Raw genomic sequence first — 18,748 nt, forward strand, 5'->3', positions numbered from 1 at the left:
AAACTACAGGACTTCTATTTCCACAGAAAGTGTTGACTATGGGCCGGTGTTTGTACAAGAGCCAGATGATGTGATTTTTCCAACCGATTCTGAGGAGAAGAAAGTATCTCTGAATTGTCAGGCTCGTGGAAATCCTACTCCCACATACAGGTACTCTTTAAAAATTATTTTCTTTTACTTTTCAGAATATTAGCCACTACAATTCCACTCTGAGAGTCAGTGTGCTTTGAAGAACAACATAACAGAAACAGCTCTGTGACACAAGTAGCTTTGCTGATTGAATGTTTTTTCTGATTCTGAATAAGCAAGAAGCATAAGTGGTAGTGAATAACGCCAACACAATATGTGAAGTTTCAAATTATGTTCTCTGTGCATCATAATTATCCATGTGAAGAGATTTTTTATCCGTTTTTTTGACTTGTGGCTTTAATAGCTAACAAGACCAAAATATTTAATTGATTTTTTTTTTCCCCCTAAAAACCTATAAAGCTATGAAATACTATCCCATTTTATAGGGAAAGCAGTACAGTCCAGGTACATTACATCACATGACATGATTATGCAATATGGGATACCATAACTGAGCCAAATCTGGTGTCTTTTCACTCACAAGTCCACCATTTTATTTCTTTGCAACCACTGTCTGTTGCCTGTTTTTCCATACAGACTATTATGTCACTGACACCTACTATATGCATCTGCTGTGACACTCCTGTGAGTCTGAGAGTTCAGTTTATCAATGGTGGGAACAGTACGTTGCAGTCACCTTATCCATTTGCTGCATCTGACTCTGCTCATATTTTATACAATTTAGAAGTGATGTAGGAGGGCTGGGAGAACATATGGTTGATTATTTTTTTCATACATCCTTTATCTTTTCTCATAGAGTCATTCTTGATTTACAAAAGGAACATAAGGACTCTTACCATTGTGTTTTGTTATAGGTGACAATCATGAATTCTGCGTTGTATTTTTTACTTATTACACTTATTTCACTTGTGGATTCTTCAGCATTCTGGATGAATTCTCCTTAGACTTATTTGAATCACAAAACTTACATTCCTATGACTGGAAGAAATTCAGAGGCAGTACCATCTTTAGACATCCCCATCACAATAGCACTGAATCTGCCTCTTTGCAAAATATGTGAGTCATTAAATGGACAATCTCCCCAAGAAGCACAGGCATGACTAAAACATGTAACATGGGATTAGGAATGAGTGGCCAGAAATTCTTCAAGATGGAATTGCATGAACTCCTCACCATGTGTGATGAAAACTCTGTTGACTTCTTTATTGACATTCCTTGTGTAATTTCTATTACATATTTGTTGCATTGCTGATAAAAAAACCAACACACATATTAGTTCCACACATTGTTAAAGTGCTATGAGCCCATTAAACATAGCATGTGACCATGGAGAAAAGGCACAAACTTCCACCAAAAGAGGGGAACCCTGTGCATAGCCCTCCCAGACAACCTCATCATTCTTGTGGAGAACCTATGTCATCTCCTTTCTTTCTTGGTCCAACATTTTTTTTGCATTTTCCCAATGGAATGCAGTCAACAAATTCTGACTTTCAGCATATTTTAAAAGGTGGTTACAAAGAAGATAGAAGCTCTCTCTTCACAAGGAACCACATGGAGAAGGCAAGGGGAAACAAATACAAGAGGGGTTTCATATGAGAGTTATCTTCTTAATATAAGAAAGGAATTTTTTACTGTGAGAACAGTCATTCATTGGAACAACCTCCTTGGGGACATGGCAGACTTCCCATTACTGAAGGTTTTCAAGATGCAATTGAACAAGGTGCTAAATAATATAATCTAGGCTCCCCTTTCCATGAAAGATTGGACCAAATTATCTTTCAAGGTTGCTTCCAACCTTGGTTATTTTATGACTTTGTGATACCCATTCCTTCAGTTCTCCAGAGATTAATTGGTGTCAACAGCCTTATAAACAAACTTTTGTGACTGTGGTTCTTAAAAGGAAAGCTTTGACCCAAAAGGCCTAGTTCTAATGGCACAACGTAACTTCTTCTGTTGTTGCCGTGTGTCTGTACAGCATATACAATACATACTATTCAGGGGAAAAGAAAAAATATATAAATTGTGTGGAATATACTGTTCTTCAGGGCAGGTGCAGAGAGAATTTAGCCTCAGAAAAGACTATAGATAGGCAAAGGTTTGTTGTATGTCACTTGCCCAGCCTCTGGCATATGAAATAGTGAGGAGAAGGGATATTTCCATATCATCAAAGGCCTTGTCCTATTATCTACAAGCACTGAACAATACAGATTGTTATTTACATGTGCTGTGAGGCCTATGCTGCTAAAAATTATTTTCAGCCAAAACCAAAACAGAGAACAACTTTTTGTTTTTCTAAAGCTGCATTAAAAGAACATTTGAATCACTCAAAAATTCCAAAATTGTCTCTGCCATTTTAATACATTTCCTTAGTCTGTATAACTTATGACACAGTGTTCATAACCTTTTTACAAATCTTTTTTTCTTCAGTTCCAGTCATTAAGGTATCTAAATACATGTAACTCCCTGAGATAAATTGATTCCATTTGCTCAGCATTTCTGCAAATCATACTTTAGTATAACAAGTCAGGATCTGTACAGTGAAGAACATAACTGAGAGACCTTTGATGAGGAATACAACCTTTGACAGGCTTCCTGTGGGTTCACAACAACAGGTCACCATTGTTACTGAGTTAAAGGCAGGTGCAGAGCTCCCTGAGATGCTGCTTCACTACACTGCTTTCACTGCTTGTGTAATACTGCATTTCCTATTTTACTTTGGAGACATATAAGCTGGTTAGAGACATATAAACTGGTTAGAAATATTTTGTGAGTATAATTTCCTGATAAAAAACACCATTGTAAAAAGTTTCAAAAAAATTACTTTAAAATATTTAGAATATTTCAAAATGTTATGTTGTCACTTGTCTTCAAGAAAAAAATGTAGCTGATTTTTCCCTAGCATCTCATTACGTTATAAGTATTATATTTGGGATTCTGTCCTCCCACATAAGCCAGGGTACCTAGAAGAAAATATGTCACGCAGTTCAGGGTTTCTTTTCCTCTAATGTGCTTGGATTATGTGAGGAGAATACAACCATTCAGGATGGACTCCATGATATGTAGACAGACAGACATCAAGATCCAAAGATTTGGGGTAGTATTACAAAAGCATATTTTTGCATTGCATTTAACTGAAAATGAAACTAAGTGAAGAAAACTAATTAAAGCAAACTGAATTTTGTGTCAGTTCCCACTTTGAAATGCTCAAACATGTAATTTTGGCCTTTTCCTTATCTAAATCTCCCATCATTTCTGGAAGAATTAATTTTGTATTTTTATTTCACACAGATATATATATATAAAAGTAAACTTTCTTTTTTTATTTCATTAAAAATCTTAAATAATTAACAAAATGTTCAAGATGAAAAGTTCCTCTTTTAGCTCTGCTATGTATGAATCTTTTTTACAAATGTAGTGAATCCTACAGACATTTTCCTAATATCCTTTGCAGTATAAAGATATTGTCAACAGTGTTTCATTTCTTGCATTAAGTGAAACAGGGGTCCTCTGTGATCAAAAGTCCAACCATGAAAAAAACGGGCAACTAATATTTTCACAGTTCATATTAATTCTGCCAGTTCTGACCTTTGGATAAAGAAAAATTCAGAGCTATTTCAGCTGGATTCTGCTGTCTGTCATTCCCAATGAATGTTAACAAGATAGCGTGAACTGATAATCATTTTGCTTCTTTAAAATTTCTTCTGGAGTCTAGATGTTACCAAGTTCTTCCATTCTTTGCTGAATGCTGGCAAAGCTTGGGAGTAGCTGGCAATTTCCTGAAGCAACTTTGAAATTGCAGAATGACTGCGAACTAGTAATGAAGGAAATATCTGTGCATCATAATAGCTGTGCCATACCTATTTACACTGCTTATCTGCTTTGTATTCTTTTAACAGTTTTATGTTCTACACAGTTTGACAGAAAAGCAAATTTAAAGAGTCTTCTTATATGGAATATTATTCTTTAATTGAGATATTGCACCATACCTCCCTAGAGGTTATTCCAGAATGCTGGAGTCTTAATCTACCATACAAAATCTTTTCCTTTGCAGCCAGTTGACTGTTGCAGGTTTGTTGTTTCAGTCTTCGGAGATGAATGAGAGAGGTGAGGCATTTTGGCAGAGAGGATCCAGGGGGGGGAAAAAACCCCAACCTCAAAACCCACTCACACAACAGAAAAAATATGAGACTTAGATTACTTCTGAAACCTCAAAAAAAAAGTGTTCATTTGGGAATTATTCAGTGCTTTGGCTCAGGCGTGATACTTTCCAATATGTTAGCCTGGATTCTTCCACCTTATCTTCACTCCCATCCCTGTCTTTACTGTTCAGATTTCTCATTTCAGTCCCGAACACCTCCCAATTTTAGCATTCCCTTTGCCAGCCGGCTCCTCATTTGATCTTAATTTCCATTTGCCTGGTAGCTTCCAGGCATTACCCTTGACCAGCTGCCAGCTAATTCCAGTCTCTCCTGTCCCAGTCTTCTCTGAATATTGTGTATACCGATCTAGCTGATACTCATTTGCCTTTGTCTGTTGCCAATATCCTTTATTTCATAACAGCCTACGTACATCAAGCTACCTCCCTTCTCTTCACAGGCCTTGCTTTTCTCCTTTCTGTATCTAAATCAGGTTTCTCCATTTATTTGGCTCAGAAAAACAAGTGCTGAAAGAATGGAAAAGAAAAGTTCTTTGCTCTAATGCAGTACAGACTTAGCTTTGCTAACTCTAAGTTCATCTGGGCCTAAAGTTTTAATGATAGAACATGAATTGAAACTTTGATTATTATAAGCACAGTAAAAGTCCTATTTTTGACATAAAGCATGCATCCGCTGTCCAGGCTTCAAGTCTGAAGACTTTATGGGTGATAGGTTTTTGGGTTTTTTTTCTGGGGGTGAGGGAAGAGGTTACTAATTTGATTTAGCATAGCCAAACCAAAAACTATCCTTTCTCTTCATAGGCTGAAGATCTGCTTTTACTTGTGTTCTATCAGAAAAACTTAGTTTTTGTCAGCCATGCGTTATGGAATTTCTCCATCCAAAGCTTTGCCAAAATAATGAATTATGGCACAGGTTTTCTTTGAGTAGTTGTCATCCTTACAACAACCAGGGCTGTCCAGTTCTATATACTAAGCTTGATGCTTTCCTTTGGCCATAAAATGCTCAAATAGTTTCTTTCTTTTTTCCTAAGATGGCTTCGAAATGGAACTGAAATTGACATTGAAAGTGATTATCGCTTCAGTTTAATAGAAGGAAGTTTGATCATCAACAACCCCAGTGAAATGAAGGATTCTGGACAATATCAGTGTTTAACCACCAACGTGTTTGGCAGTATTTTAAGCAGAGAAGCTGTTCTTCAATTTGCATGTGAGTAACAAAATTTTTAACATGGATAAATCAGATCTTTACATTACTTCATAAGGCTCTAAACTGTAATTTTAATGCATTACATGCTACACTGACCACTGACTTTACTGGGCTAGGATTTTGGAATTAGAAATAAAACGCTTAGTGGGGAAAAAGTGGTTTGCAGTACTGGACTTTTAACTCTTAAAATACAACCAACTATCAGAGAAAATAACTTTCATAAATGATCCCAAATGCTGTCCTTTAATATCATACCTGAATATTCTGCAACAATATTTCACTCATTGCTAGTTCCCTGAAACATATATCATTTTGCCACACTATGTGAGCTGGAAAGAACTGTAAACTTAGGAACAGAGTGGGATAAACTTCCTATATATCTATAGGATAATCTGCATCTATAACTGTGTGAGCATAATTTTGTATGTATATAGGCATAAAAATATACATTTTATGTTCATGTTTATGCATACATGTCATGCATACATTTATACATTAAGCAACTGAGATAATTTTTTTTTTTGTAATTGTTAATGGAAATGGAAAATTTCACCGCTTTGAAATCCTTCACCACAGTATACTTTCTAGAAGCTATCAAGAATCCATGAACGCAAGTAAATGTATGTGGTCTGTCTATAGCATGCTCTTTCATACATGTTATCACCAAAAACAAGTCCAGAATTTTGATATTCTACCTCCAACGCTGACTTCCCTTCAACACTTTGCAAGAAGGCAACCAACATTATTTTAGTGCTTTATCTAGGTAAATCCTATCATGAGGGGCTTTTTTTCAGAAGCAGGGATGCAAAAAAACCTCCATCCTAATTTCTCAGATTCTGCTAAAAATAGAACATTACCATGAAACATGAGGCAGATCTTCATATAGCCACAACTGGAAAACAGTGGGGTTAAGCACAAGTTGCCTGCCTGCATGTCTGTTAACACATATGGCGGTGTAGAGAACTCAGCAGAAATAGTATGGGGTCTGAGATTCTCCCTTACTGTACCCTTCCCTGGTAAACTCAGACCTCTCAAATCTGTAGCTTTAGTCTTATCTGTCCTGTCAAGGTATTTGTTAGCAAGACCATGGTACTGCCCACCTACTTCTGAGCTGGGAGCAATACTCATGTTTCTGTTTCCTCATGCCAGATCATGTTTAAAACTCTAAACTTTGCGACAGTTCTCTTATCACAGTATTATTTGACTTCATTCTTAAACATGTATCTGAGAAAACTCAGCAACATTTTATCTTTCATACAAGAAAACTATCATTAAACAAATTGCTTAGTTAGAGAACCTGACAACTGGTAAATATAGATAGTTCCAGGACTTGGAACTGAAATTTCTGTTCCATTTCAGGACCATGCCTAATGGGTGACCATTTGACCTCCAGCTGAAAAAAAATTACAAAGTGAGAGCTGGAGCTCAAACAACAAAAGGCCTATGAGATTCAGTATCTACATCCACAGTTTATTCAGAACCCCATGTACTTCTAGTTACAATATTATTTCCTCCAGTAAAACAAATTTAGATAAGGTTATTAAGAAAAAAAAAAAAAGGAAGGAAAAAAAAAAAAAGAAGAAATAAGAGGCTGGGTTTGGTGGGTTTATTTTTATTGGATTTTAAAAGTGTTATTAGCCTGCACACCTGCTTTTGGAGGTATCAGAGTTGTCATACTGTAATGTCTTGAATGTGATTTCTGTTCATTAAAGTGTTTATTTGGCAATTGTAATGAAAGTTTCTCAGGAGACATTAATGGAGTAATGGTAGCTGGAAGGACTGAGGTGTAGCAAATAGTGCAGAACTTGTGAGGAAGAAGAGGCTATTATAAGCACATAGAAATCTTTAAAAAAGGATAGATAGTCATAACTGGTTGAAGTTCTTTTAAAATTTTGTGAGCAACTCCTCCATAAAAGCAATTTCAAATTCAATATGTATGTAGTTCAGCTTCTTTGTAGCATGACACTTTCTCATCCGCCCTTGATTTAATGCTTCCTCCAATCCCTGGTCTTCAATAGCTGATGTGTTCCTGTTGAAGCAATACTTGTATCAAGCAGCAATTTACCGTATAAGTTGATGTCACCATACTGTAAACTCATAGCAACATATCAGAAGCTTATATCACAGAAATGTTTTATGTCAGATCTAAAGTAAATTTAAAATAAAGATTTTCACTGTGATTTCAGCTTTAAAATATCTAAGACACTGTCTTGAATTTGACCAGAAAGTTCAGATATATTTTCTTGAAGCAAAGAACGGATTACTTTTATCCTGCTATCTTGGGTGATACAAAGTTTACACTGGTTCCTAAAGTGCTAATACTCTTTATTTCCTTTATGAAACTGAGATGTTTCTTAACAGATGCTCAAAGGGAAGATTTATACTTTACAACACGAAGGATGGTCTTATGTTTTAAAGCAATATTTTGGAGACATCCTACTTCATAGAAAAACTTGTATAGTGCAATCACAATCTTTCTGAAATAAATCAGGAATTTTTCCATATTAAGATATTTTAACCACACAATATATAGACTCTCATTTATTAATAACTTTTTCTTGCATTTAAATTCATTAATTACCTGAAAACAACATTGGATGCTGTAGTACACAATTAAATGGTCTTTAGATTAGACTATGTTCATTTAGTAATTAGCATTGAGCTCTAAAGCATTATATAGATAGGTAAAGAAGGACTGAACAAAGAGTGGCTTACATTACACTGAAATAAATATAAGAATTTTTAAAAAGCCATGCTTGTGATTAAATGCTGTAAGAGAAAATGTCAGTATAGTTGAAGTAGGCCATTTAATAGTATTCATAGAATCATAGAATGGTTTGGGCTGAAATGGACTTGTAAAAATCATTTCGTTCCAACCTCCTGCCACAGGCAGGGACACCTCCCACTAGAGCAGGTTGCCCAAAGCCCCGTCCAGCCTGGCCTTGAGCACTGCCAGGGATGGGGCACCCACAGCTGCTCTGGGCAACTTATGTCAATGTCTCACAGCAAAGTATTGCTTGTTAACAGCAGGCTTGCATGTCCCCAGTTATTTTCAGTAACATGGGAAGTAAAGCATTGGAAAAGATTTTTGTAAGAAAAGGTCCTTAAAGTAATGAAAGTAATTGGCGTCCTGCAATTTTACTGGGCTTTAATGGTTTAAAGGGTAATTTATAAACCCAAGGATAAATCAAGGCATTTATGATTATGAGATAGAGCTACAGATTATGGCATTCAGTTTCTCTTTTTTCACTGAAAGCCATGGATTCTAGAAACTTAGAAACTTACCACTTTCACAGAAAATTTTAAAAGTCAAGTTCATGGACTTGCTTGAATGCATGGTTTGTACTGCTGCAGAAAACAGTTACATCTTTGTAGCCTGCAGAGCTGTTCAGATGGAAATGGTATACAGCTTAAAAGGAAACAACAGTGATCATTAAACTAGGCTTTTGACGCAGTTTTACGGGAAAAGGCATGTGCTATAATGTGCCTATACAAAATGTCACAAAACTTGAAAAAGAAGAGTATGCTTATTGCATTTGCTCTTAGTATCCTCACAATTGCACGGCCGAAGCCCAGTTGCTATATTTATTATCATGTAGTTCAGCACTGGTGATGCATTACAAATATGAATGCTTCTGTACTATGTAATTTGCAGACTTTGGAATACTTATACTATTTCTTTGGATTTGAAAGAGAAAGAGGTATAAAATGAACATTATTTCATATATCTTAAGAGATAAAACATTTGAAAAAGCCCCTGTATCACTGGTTATTTTTATGGGGCAAAGTGGAAAAAACAGGTATAAGCACTTAAAGGTCTGCTCAAAATTTTATACTACATTAGCAAATATTTATGAAGATTTAAACACAGAAAAAAAAAGGTTTTTTTCTCTTCTTTGCATTTCCTATGATCTCTCATGCCCAAGGTCATGCTGGTTTATGCTGTTTTAAGAAAGTAAGAAAAAAGAGACAGACACACACACACACATGCTGAAACAGAAATTAAGAAGAAATGTATTTTTTAATAAAAACATATATTTGCCAGGAATTTCTTTTGTCTTCAATAGAATTTTATGCAGAGAAATTGGAGAAAAATGCCCCAAAATAACATTGACAAAATGTCAAGCAAATCAGAACTCTTGATCACAAAAAGCGTATGTTTAAACTCATATTTCATAGGTTTGCTCATAGCAGGTTGTTAAAAAGATAAAAACCTGTCAGTTTGCTACAGCTTTAAATGTCATTTATACTTCACAATCACAAGGAATAGTTCATATATGAAGTGTATTTTTTTAACAAGATTCTAATCAGCTTGTTAAAATGTAGGAGCATTAGACTAATAATTACTGAATTCCTTTAGCCCATCTTAACGTTAATGAATTGCATATTTCTGGGCGTGGTTAGCTATATGGAAGAGTTATGCAAATCCGAAACACATCTTTAGTGATTTTGCAGTCAATGGAACTAGAAAGGAGAAATATAGTTATTCTAGCTTAAATTTTTACTACATTAAGAAAAAATGTGTCTAGATGAAGGCAAGAGCATCAGCCAAATAAAACAAACATAGAAAATTTACAGTTGCTGCCAGCAGAAACCCAGCTTTGTGAACACATAGTAATTTTAAAGAAGTGCATAACATCAGAGGTGTTATGAGGATATGAAACTTAGTGTAGAAGTGTAAAAGTTTTATGAAGTCACTTATGCACTAAGCACACATACATTGTTAGATGGTTTTAGTTTGGTCTCTTATCTCTCCCCCTTTCTTTTAGAATTTTTTGTAACCTAAAGGAAGGATTTCAAAATTAAATTTTAATTGTAATTTCTTAATGTTGGCTACTTTCAGCATGTGTACATGAGCTAAAAAAGAATAATTGGCTTGAACCTGATGGAAAACTGTAAAAAATACAAATTCCAAGTAGACTAAATCTACCTGCCTTACTGCACAACAGCAGTTCCACAGCTTCTCTTTGGAACTGTGTGCTACAACTTTGGCTATAGGAGTGGATGTATTCTGTGCTTATATTTGCCATGTGTACAATCTCTGTATTTCATTAGGTCACAAAACAAAATTGCTTTTCTTTACCTGTGGATTATTCAACCTTTCATAAGCTTACTATCCTGTGATATTTTCAGCCTGGGCTAAAAAAAAATAAAGTGCTAGGGGAAAATAATTTCTCACGTGTCATTTATGGAATTCCTCACTGCAATTTTATTAATCTGATTGTCGCTGGCTTCTTTGTATCATTTTCCTTTTTTAAAAAATTAAATCTATTTTCTCATTTAATCTACAGAGAAGTTTATTGATTACATACGATTTAAATGTCCTTTTTCAACTGATGAGATACCATGACTGTCTGGCGATCTACAGAATAAGAAGTCAGCCATGATTCAGACATATAAATCAATAGTTTTCTGGGGAAACAGCCTGTGCACTGCCCATTCCATCATGGCACACTTTTGACGGCCTGTTAGCAAATTCACCTCATAAGAAATGAGCTTAGTGATCCATGTTTTCTTTCTTGCCATCATGCTCCCTGGACATCTTGTGGTGTTTACTCCATAATTTCCTCATATTAATTTGTAAAGTGTTGATTAAATTACAAACCTCTACAAGTGAGAAAAATCTTGATTTCTTATGGTAATTCCAGAATATGCAATGTAACAAAATGTTTGATCACATTACAATATTAACATTTTATTCTAAATCATACAAAGCTAAACATTATTAAATACTATACAAGAAAGGTGAGAACAAGCTGAAGTAGGAAAAGAAATCAGAATGCAACTAGTTATACTTTCATTTGTAAAAATGTCCCTGATCATCCTGTAACACAGCATTTTTAACAAAGCAAATTGCTTTGCTTTGAGACCATCACAGCAACATGAAGAACGTTATTATGTTGGTTAAGAATAGCTACAGCTGCAATAGCCATTTGCAATATAAAATTTTTGTGTGGATTTCTGCATAATTCCAAATTCCTGTTTGGGGGAAATGCATGCTTAAGAAACACCTGCAAACCAGCTGTATACGCCAGGAAAAGTTCATTGTAATAAGACTGGTTGCATTTTAGTCACAAATAGTTTATTAATTGAAGAATGTGATTCAGTGAACCTGAGATTAATATGAATATATGTCACACTCCACAAAGCATTTCAGTTAAATGAACACCTGGGAAATTGTGTTATCTTACAGAAAGAAGGGATCTGACTTCTAGTTCAGATGTAGAGACTGCTTCTTATCTCTTCTGTTATTTATTTGTGCAAGGTGGGACAATTTCACAAGGAAGGATTGTGAGATCATTCTTACAAAATGAAATTTCAAGGCTAAGGTCTTCAGTGACTAGGATTTGGATCAAATCCCCAGGCCACAGTTTCCCATTTAAATGTTCAAACCACTTGCACATATTTACTTACGACTACTGCAAATCTAACCCTTTCTTCTTTTAGGAGAATCAGAAAGAATTTTAAACTCTATTTTTTCACAATAAAATTGTGGAAAAATGAATCTTTGAGTCAGGTTAGAACTTATTGTTTTATTTCAACTTCAGAAAACCGTTATGAATTTTAGCTGTACTGATACTTTGTTTTTTACAGAAACATTCAGCTTATACAACTATGTTAAATGGTGCAAGATGCTAAGAACTTTGGCTTTAGTCTAAAAAAGTATTTAATCTTAAAGTATTTGCATATTCAATCCTTTTGAAGTTGATGGGATGATGTATTTGCTTAAAATTAAGCACATGCTTAAACTCTTTGTTGTTGTTAAACATGAGAATTTCTAAAGCAAGAGTTGAAACAGTCTGTGTGAATTTGTTACCATAGTGTCATCATGACAGACATATAATAGGTTTAATTAAGCCTTCTGCCATTCATTTCTTGATCCTTTCTTTCTTAAGGTGAATAAATAGCTTAGAATAACAAACTTCATGTCTTGAAAATAGCAGAAGTCATTACAACCCCTTTTATCCAGCAGTTCTCAAAGAAGCTTTCCTGTTGAAAAAGCTAGATCTGGGTTTATCACTGTGGCTATAGTGAATCTTTGATGAAAATCTGCCTTCGACATTGCTTTACATAGGTGAATCTTTCACCCAAGTCCCAAAGCAAGTGTGGAAAAATAAATAAAATCAGCATTCGAGAGGTCACCTAAAACTGTAAAGACAGCATCCACTCTTTCTGACAAGAATGACAAAATGAATGAATATTTATCTGTTCAAATTTCCCAACAGACCATTAATGAGCATTGCCAGACAGTAAACCTTATGGGAGTTCGGCTGTATTCAGGAGTTGCATCCACTGAAAGCTACAGGAGAAAAAAATACACATCTTGTCTCCTGGAACTCCCCTTCCACATACAGTGTGCAGCATTGTCCTCAGAAATGGTCTCCTGACCCTGTCTACAGTGACTTGTCTATGATAGCATAAGACCTTCATAAGAGCTTCTAAGAGCTGGTAGACTTGCTATGAGTACTTCTGTCCCTTCAGTTCCATTTCTGAAGCTGTCAGAGGATTGCAGTAAGTTTCTATTTTTCCATTGCTACATCAGCATTAAAAGATCAACTGCCTCCTCTGTATTAGATCACTCTGAAGAGCAGAGGAAACCCAATTATTTCATATCTACAAAAGCAAATGCTTTCTTTCCTTGAAGGCAGGAGAAAGGTGGGATAATTCTCTTTTATCTCCTCTCTGCTGCCTTGAATCAGTATCCTGTCAGTTCCAAAAAGTGTTCTTATTCTATGCTACCAAATTAAACATTCCCTTGCATAGAGAACAAATCATATGGAAAGGTCCACATCATACTTCTAAACTCTTTTACCTTCCAAGACACAGAGTATTTCTAAACTGTCTTTTGGGAATGACCCCTAGTCACTCCTGCTAACACCCAAAATGTGACAAATGTGGTGGGCTGTGGTCCCACTGAAGAATCCCATGAATATTTCTAACACTGTGACAGTGTCCGTGATGAAAGTCCAGTGCAGGAATGTATTTCTTGATACTAAATTATACTAGTATAGACAAAGTCTATCTTGAATCAAAAGTCCTCAGCATACTAGAGAAAATGCATACCCTGTGTCTTCAATATATGATTCAGATATGCCATAGTTATCCGAAATAATGAAGCTTTATGGCTTTTACTTTGTAAACAAAATTATGAGAATTTTTAATGCTAAAAAGCACTAAATAAAGCTACTTAAATTTTGGTCTAGTCTGTCCATCCTTCCTTAATTTTCAGTCTGTATGGATGTTACAGTTCTAAAAGTCTTGGGACAGACATCTTAAGATAGGACATTAGGTCTGAAGAACCACAACTACATATGAAGTCTTTCTGTAGGGTGAACATGAGAAAACCATGCTAATCATCACTGTGCTCCAGAGATATTCAGTAAAGCAAAAACATTAGACTTTCCTTGTTCTCCTGAAAGAAGCTGGTTACTCTGCATGTGTCCTTACAAAAACTCATTCCTCCACCTATTGACTTTTCATGGTGAAATCGCACGTTACCTCAGCCTGAAAGGGGCATTTTTACAAAGCTGAAAGCCAACATTCAGGAAGCTCTAGAGCAGCAACTCATGAGCATTTATTCTTTTGCATGGTGGTATTAGAATGAAGGCAGTTTGAAAAGTTGAGGTCAGATCTCTAATTAGGAATTATACATCAATATAGTGCAAATATGATTCTCATTATAAGTTACTAGCTTCAGGAAAGGGTATCATTTCTGGGTGTACTCCATTGAGCAACATTTATTATCTTGTTCCATTTCAATTGCATGTAGGCAGTGCAATTCAACCTCATTGATCCTTGTATCCATCAAACACCAAAAAAGTTACGATTATTTCAAAGTATTCAAATGGAAATGAGCTTTATTGATGTTGTCGAGGTCATTTATTGCTGCATAAGTTTTGATGCCAAAACCAAATATTCTGAGGTTTAAGTTCTGCTTAGTCTTTAACTCTGAAAATGTACTTTAAACAATACATTTTGTATCTTCTCTTCTGTAGAAGCATCAGTCGAAATCGTCATGTAGGGAGACAGTTCAAAATGTAATTACAACAATAATTTAAAGATGCATGGTACAGCTACTGACTTCTCATTTTAGCACTATGCATTTCTCTGCAGGACTAGAAGACTCGTGTTTAACCTGCTTATAACCTACTTACTTATCTCTCACAATCTGATCTAATATGCTAATGAACCATTTAGTCTTGGAATTTAAATACAGATGACAATAATTGAGAGTAGCTTTTCTAAATAGCAGAAATTAAAAAAAAAAAAACAACAAACCAACAACCAAAAAACTGAAGGAGAATTCTATGCCAAGACCAGACAACACCTAAATTTCCTTTGCAAGTTCTAACTCAGACTGACTTCTGACAACTACCATGTCATCCCTCTACTTACAGCCTTCCAGGCGTTGCAGATGGTGGTGAGCAGTAATCTACCTTCTTTCAAATGAAAGGACTAGTTTTACTTGAAATTTCTTCCATGGTATTTGTAGCACTATCATGGCACTCCTGCCCTCACTATGTTCCATCCATTATCCTGACACAGATGTATTGTGGCTTTCCTGAAGAGCAGATCAGGCTTCTGATCTGGTTGAGAAATAAACTGGTCTGACAGGTTATTCTTCATTCATAAACACAGGCGCACAAGTACTTGAGATAGCATAAGAGAGACAGCAGCACAAACCTGGGAGGGGAAAAAAGTGGACAGGGCATTTAACCTCACCTACTCAGGAACAACACTGAATATAAAAGCAGTAGAGTCACTTTTGATAATACTTTTGGAACTCGGAGGGAAAACTTTTAAGAAAGACTGGAGTTCTAGATTAGTTAATAACACTGCAGCAAAAGTGTTAAGCTTAAGAAAAGCCTAAATTGAATGAAGGAGATTGATCTTCAAAGAAAACAACATCTGGAAGGTTGTGGAACATATGGATGAAGTGAGTATTAGCACAAGTCAGGCTAAGTAGACTGACAAAGGAAATCATAAGAAATAGAAATAAGCTTTTTAGCTAGCTTAATAAAAATTAACAAGAAAAGATGATGGGATAGAATCTACATATGAACCCAGATCCAATGGTTGCCTGCCTTTGTTCTTCCATAGAGACAGAACAGCTTATACAGATGATTCCGTATGAAGCATGAGATACCAGAAACAGAATGATAAACATTCAGTTTGAGGATGGGAGAAGACAAGAATGGTAGAAGTAAATTCACACTTAAAAGGCACTAGTTGATAAGATCTGAGGCTCCTACAACATCCATGAGTTCTATTAATAAAGTTTAGTAGCTTAGTGATGTAATGTCAGAACAGTGTGCAGTTCCAAGGCCAATTTGTCCTTTGTTCTTCTTGACATTTTCATTAGTGTTCAGAGCACAATGATAGAATTATTGAAATTATGCTAAAATGATGGGAAATATTGTCAACATAGAAGTTGTATTCTCAACTGTAATAATTATACATTTTATTTGTAATGTTTTGCACTCAAAGTTGTGAACATATTAATGTCATTTTCATCTTGCATAGCATTTCTGGTAATTATTTTGAGGATAAAGCCAAAAAAAGCTCCATGAATAATTTGTCACCAGCAACAATGATAACATCAAAAGCATCCTCTGATGACCACCATGTGATGATAATGTCAAGTTCCCACACATCATAGTCTTAAATTCAGTGAGATTGGGTAGATGCATTACATCTGCACACCAGGACCTGGAAGTTCATAATTCCTTCTGTAGGGTTTTAAAAGTCAGATATCAGAAGTTAGTTTCATGGAACATGGTATGCACATAAAATGGAGAAAATTCTGTAAAACATACTGTAGTCTGCCTCTGTATATACCCCACCCCCCACCCCCCAAACGAAAAAAAACCAACAAACCCTTTAATTAGGTTTCAGCCCTATATCTCATCAAGCATGGAAATATGTAAAAATGCCCTCAGGATTCTATAAATATGTAAATCCTGAGCCCACCCACCTACCCACTCCATACACCACATTAATTAAAAGACAATAGTTTAGTCAGAAACTTTTATACTGTGTGTCTAACTACACATTAAATAGTATACTGAGTTTTATTAGAGTTGCAAGGTCAAACATTCAAGCTGTGGGGTGAGGGATTTATCGTTGTCTGCACAACTGACTTTTGCCTTGCATGTAAGTCTTACTATATAGATCTGTCACACAATCTATTTTTTTTTTTTTTTTTTTTAACGTTAGACTCCCTAGACTTTCAGGTCACAGAAAAATTACTGCTCACTCACTGAACAGTGTTCTATTTTCTATTGCTCAGTGCACAGCTCTACACCTTCATTAATTCAGAGTATTCAAAATCTACTCTGAATACAAAATTAATTTCTTCAGAAGCTTTTCATGGTGCTCATCATTACAGCATCCAAGTGCTTCATGAACATTGATACATTTATTTTTACAATGTCCCTGTGAAGTGAGTAGTTATTACTATGCCCTTTTTAGAAATGGAAAACTAAGATAGGAGAGATAAATGTAAAATATTCAGTAATCTGGGGAGCTGTATGTGAGCTCAGGAGGAACTGCTTTTCTCAAGTCCTTACAGAACTGGTCAATTTCCTATTCATCACTCTAACCAGTCTTTTTCTCAGCCATTGTATCGGTTATATCTCAATCCTGCATCTGGTTTCTGATCTCTCTCCTACTATCGATTAGGCTGCTGATCCCATTTGTGGTTTCCTTACTGAAAGCATCTATTTGACTAAAAAAGCATAGTAACATCTTTCTAGCTCTCTTGTAAACTCCATGTGCTCATTCTGTTTTGTTACCTGCAGTTCCTCTATCTCGTATTTCCCACTTCAGGCTCCTAAGCTCAGTTCCCTTCACTGTCCATATTCAATACATTCTGTACCATGCTTTTTCCATGCATTACCTTTTGCATACTTAAGAAAGTAAATGAACATTTAGTTATTTTTAACTATAACGAAGTAACTGAAACATGATCTAATGGAAAACGTGGCCATCTCAGTCACAGTAGCTGTTACCTGTTTTGTTTATAATAATGGATGGATTTCTTGACAGTACAAATATCCATTGGCAGAATGGATTTTTTTAATTAGAAAAATTCTCTGTATCTTCAGGCTAAATGACTCAAATTGCTGTTCCATTAGCTCTCATAATCAAAGTAGGTCAAGGCTTTGAATGGCAAACTTGCATTACATTAAATAGGAAGTTCTACTGATAATTCAGCAGCTGGTACTTTCTTTTTAAATTATTAAATCATTACTGCAGAACAAACTACAATGAAACAGGTCCTCCTTAGATAAATTTCTGCCTGGAAAGGCATTTCTACTTAGATATTTGCCATTTATCAACTTTTTTTTTTTTTTTTTACTATGAGGTCTCACCATCTCCCTCACTTATTAGTATAACAGCATCCAACTGTAATCTGTGTTTTGTTTGGTGACTCCAAGATTTTGAGATTTTAAGACAGTCTTTATTCAGTCACATCCTCTGAATTTCACTGCCATTTTATTGTGTTACTGTCTTCTCCATTTCCTGTCTTTGCCTACTATGCTCTTTTATACTTTACAAATGAAAGGCTGTTGCTCCATCTCAACTGGAGCATAAGAAATACAATCTTAATTTATGATCATCACAAACCATGACAAACCACAAATATGGACAAGAGCTCTTTTAAGATTTTTGTTTCACTGCCAGTTCTAAAGGTCTTGTAATGTGTACTAATGTGTACCTTTTTTTAATTTTTAATTCACTTAAAACTGTTGCCTCATTAAAATCCTATCTGCTAAAAAAAGGTGGAAGCATCATAGATAATATATGTCAGTGAATGTAAAAGTTAGACTAGAATATTGGTGAGAAAATCATCACTAACTGAAAAAAGACACTACGTATTCTCAGTTTGAGATTTCCTTGTGGCAATCTCAACAGAGGAGCCAGTCCTTTAAGAACTTTATGCTGCAAAACTGTTGCCAGCAGTTCACTCTAAGTCACTGGGACTGCATTCAGGCTAAAGAACTTTATTGCATATTTTGGTCAAAGTTGTCTGAAATGTACAGAGTTGTGTACTATGTGAATAAAGGATGTTTAAAAACTGGGTTACTAGTTTCACAGGAGATTGAAGAACTTAATATTTTTATACTAATTTGATCCTTTTTTATTATTATTTCTTTCACAATAAAATTCCAAAGCAATATTTTTGGAGTCAATAAAATATGTTTTTTTAATAACATCAAAATGTTTTGTATACCTTGTTTAAGAAAATCCTATTATAGTGAGTAAAATAATTTTTACCACAGCATTTTGAG

At 35.2% G+C, this 18,748-nt stretch overlaps 1 protein-coding gene across 5 annotated transcripts in view; it reads left to right on the plus strand.

The window, feature by feature from the left end:
• The window catches only part of CNTN5 (contactin 5), a 678,576-nt gene that overhangs the window by 433,854 nt on the left and 225,974 nt on the right, over positions 1 to 18,748 (plus strand). For all 5 annotated transcript variants that reach the window (XM_037377787.1, XM_037377784.1, XM_037377786.1 and 2 more), the window contains 2 exons: positions 27 to 150; positions 5,278 to 5,453. In XM_037377787.1, coding sequence (XP_037233684.1) covers positions 27 to 150; positions 5,278 to 5,453 — 300 coding nt within the window. The remainder of the gene's footprint in view (positions 1 to 26; positions 151 to 5,277; positions 5,454 to 18,748) is intronic.

The sequence above is a fragment of the Falco rusticolus genome, chromosome 2 (genome assembly GCF_015220075.1).
Source record: "Falco rusticolus isolate bFalRus1 chromosome 2, bFalRus1.pri, whole genome shotgun sequence".
In the NCBI taxonomy this organism is placed as follows: domain Eukaryota; kingdom Metazoa; phylum Chordata; class Aves; order Falconiformes; family Falconidae; genus Falco; species Falco rusticolus.